Source organism: Chlamydotis macqueenii, chromosome Z, assembly GCF_036417535.1.
Source record: "Chlamydotis macqueenii isolate bChlMac1 chromosome Z, bChlMac1.mat, whole genome shotgun sequence".
In the NCBI taxonomy this organism is placed as follows: domain Eukaryota; kingdom Metazoa; phylum Chordata; class Aves; order Otidiformes; family Otididae; genus Chlamydotis; species Chlamydotis macqueenii.
Genome location: NC_141593.1, coordinates 52671796 through 52674980, shown reverse-complemented (window position 1 = coordinate 52674980; position 3185 = coordinate 52671796). Strand labels below are relative to the sequence as shown.

At 55.4% G+C, this 3185-nt stretch overlaps 1 protein-coding gene across 1 annotated transcript; it reads right to left on the bottom strand.

Annotated features, from left to right (window-relative positions):
* Positions 1 to 1917: 1917 nt before the first annotated feature.
* Positions 1918 to 2601, bottom strand: LOC147596341 (cytochrome c oxidase subunit 6B1-like). The gene is made up of 3 exons (XM_086771152.1): positions 2496 to 2601; positions 2348 to 2386; positions 1918 to 2036 (listed from the first exon to the last, which is right to left on the bottom strand). Exons 1-3 carry the CDS (start codon positions 2599 to 2601, stop codon positions 1918 to 1920), a joined length of 264 nt encoding a protein of 87 aa, XP_086627278.1.
* Positions 2602 to 3185: the final 584 nt, after the last annotated feature.

Below are 3185 nucleotides of genomic sequence, written 5' to 3'. Positions count from 1 at the left end.
GGCAGCAAGTGGGGACACATTTGTTGGCCAAGTGATGAGTAGCAGGTGAGTAGTGGGCGTAAAGTGGTAGCTGGGCTGCATAGCTCAGGGAGTGAGTAGTAAGCAAGTACCAAGTAAGTAGTGGGTAACAAGTGAGCAGAAGAGCAAGCTGGGAAGATATAGAGCTGCCCAGGGATGTATATCGAGTTAAGAGTGAGTAGCGAGTGTGTAAGCAAGAGCTAAGAAGAGATTAAGTGGGAAAATGTTGTAAGGTGGAAGTGTTGAGTAGTGAGTGAGTAAGAGGGCTCAGTCCTGTCATTCCCACTGCAATCAGTGGCCAAATCGTGAGCTAAAGACAAGTGGTGAGTGAGTGAATAAAGTGAGTAAACTATGCATGGCAAGTGAGTAAACTACAAGTGGCAAGTGAAAAAACTATCAGCGGCGCATGATAAAATTACAAGTAGCTTGTCAGTACACCTTGCGTAAGAAGCGAGTAAACCATGAGTAGCAAGGAAATGAGCTCCAGGATGGCCAAAATGCAGATTCTATACTTTGTAACCCCCGTTCTCCACCATTTCCACCCTCCTAGGTAAATGATACGCCTACATGTCCATGAGGACCTCTCTGCGTCCATCTCCGATGTCCTCCACCTCTTTCTCCATCTGTGACAACCTTATGTGTCCCTCCACCGTGTCCCCTCTGTGGCTGTCCATCTGTGGTGTCATGTCTGACCAACCGTGACATCCCTATGTCCCTCCATGACATTCTCCATCTTTCCATCCCTCCGTGACATCGCTATGTGTCCTCGATGACCTCTCTGTACCCATCCACGGTGTTCCCCACCCGTGACATTCCTAGGCGTCCCTCCACAGTGTCGTCATTGTGTGTGTCCATCTGTGACACCTCCACATGGCCACCCATGATATCCTCCACCTCTCTGTGCATCTGTGACATCCTCATGTCTCCCTCCACCATGTAAAAATCCATTGAGAAATGATAGAGATGGACGGTTGGGTGGATAGATGGTGAAACCACTGAAGATGGACAGGTGGAGAGATGGCTGGATGGAAGGAGAAGGAGAAACCACAGAAGATGGATGGACGGAGATGGAGAAACCACTGAAGATGGATGGCTGGATGGCTGGAGAAACCACTGAAGGTGGAGAGATGGGGAGACGGAAGATGGGGAGATGGATGGAGAAACCACAGAAGATGGATGGAGACACCATAGAAGACGGACAGATGGAAGAGGACGACAAGATGGAGATATGGATGAAGAAACATGGAGATGGATGGAGGGAAGGGATGGGGAGCAGGATGGAGATGGTGGGACACGGAGATGGCGAGATGGAGAAGAAACTCTGATGCCGTGTCCTCTCCACTGCAAGGCCTTGGCCAGATCCTGGTGCCCGTTCAAGAGGCCGTGGCCAGATCCCGGTGCCCCCCATTCTCCAGCCCCTCCAGGCTCTCCCCTTGGGCCCCTAGTCCCTCTGTCCCCAGCGAGCACTCACAATGGGGGACAACCCAGGCATCCAGGCAGTGGGTTGTCCCCCTCCCCAACACCACCACCCACCCCCCGCCTCGATCATCCCACCACCATTTTTAATGAATAAAAACCTTTTGAGTCCAGCTCAGGGAAGGGGTCTTTGATCTGTCCCCTCTCCCCAGCAGGGGACCCCCACCTTCAGGAGAACTCCATCCCCCGCTCCCCAGCAAAACCCATACCCAGGACCAGTTCAACCCTTTATTGGCCGGTGCCACTGGCCCGGTGACCACTGTGTCCCCTTCCCCATCCCAGTGACAGCCACATTCCCCCGCACCCCGGGGTGGGGGGTTGTTGTGTCACTCCCTCCCCTCAATGGGTGATGGCCGTGTCACCCCTTATCCCCACCTCCCGGTGACACGGGTGTTTCCTCCCCGGGGTGGAGGTTGGCAAAGTTCAGATCTCGCCAGGGAAGGTCCCCTCCTTGCGGTACTCGTCCCACACCGTCACCTGTGGGGTGACACCAGTGACAGCATGAGCGACGGGAAGGGACCAGGGACACCGTGATGTTGTGGGGTAGGAGGGGAGGCACGCTATCAGCACGGGGGATGCAGGGACCTCCGAGATATCATGGGGATGTGGTGACACCACAGAGATTGCAGGGATCACAGTGATGTCATGGCGGATTTGGTGACACCCTGAGGTAGGTGGTGACACCATGAGGGTAGTGGTGACACCAGGGGGGTACAAGGACTGCAGCGAGAACCCCGAGGACCGTAGGGACCCCAAGAGGGACGCAAAAACCATGGGGACACTGTGGGGATCCTGAGAGCTGCAGGGACACCATGGAGAGCTCGAGGGGACCCTGATGGCCATGGGGACACCACCCCCTTGGCTGCCATCGCCTTCTGACAGCAGTGGAAATCTGGGCTGGGGGGAGGGGACATGATGGGACAGGAACGGGGGGACCCAGGAGTCCCTCCCCCACCCAGAGGGGACCCTGGGGTCCAGAAAGGGCGGGGGAGGGGCAGCACCCAGGTAGTTCTGCCAGCAGCTCTTGGTCTGCTTCTGTGTTGGGAAGCAGCTGTCAAACGGGGCGGTCTTGTAACGCTCCAGCTTGGCCTTGATGTCCTCTGCCATGGCTGCGGAGTAATTAACGGGGTAATTAACCCCCCTCCAAAGTAATTACCCCCACTAGGATTAATTAAAACCCACCCAGAGGTTAATTAAACTCCTCTGGTAAAAATTAATCCCCTCCAGGAAAGAGAAGAGGGATGCTAACACGCAAACAGTAACATGGGGGGAGTGTGGGGGAAAGAAAGCCCCTCAAAGGGATCATTAGTAAGGCTAATTAACCACCCCTGCAAATCATTAATATCCCCTGGGATTAATTAACCACTGCTGGGACTAATTAACCCTCCATGGGTACAGCATTGTATTTCCCCTTGCGTTTTCTGTGCTGTACGGCTGGAATTGCACGGCTGGTACTGCGCTGCAGCGTGTTGTACATTGCCCTGCAGCATTGTACAAGATTTGGCATCAGACTGCGCCCCACCCAGCGCAGCTCCGGCGCCCTCCAACACCTCCTCCCAGCAGGCTCCAGCACACAGCCCTGCTCGGGAGCCAACCCCACCGAGAGCAGCCGAGTGCCCGCCCGGCCCAGCTGCTGCTCCGGGTCCACGTAAGGGCACGGTGGAGCTGCGGCCCCTCAGCATCCACCTCTG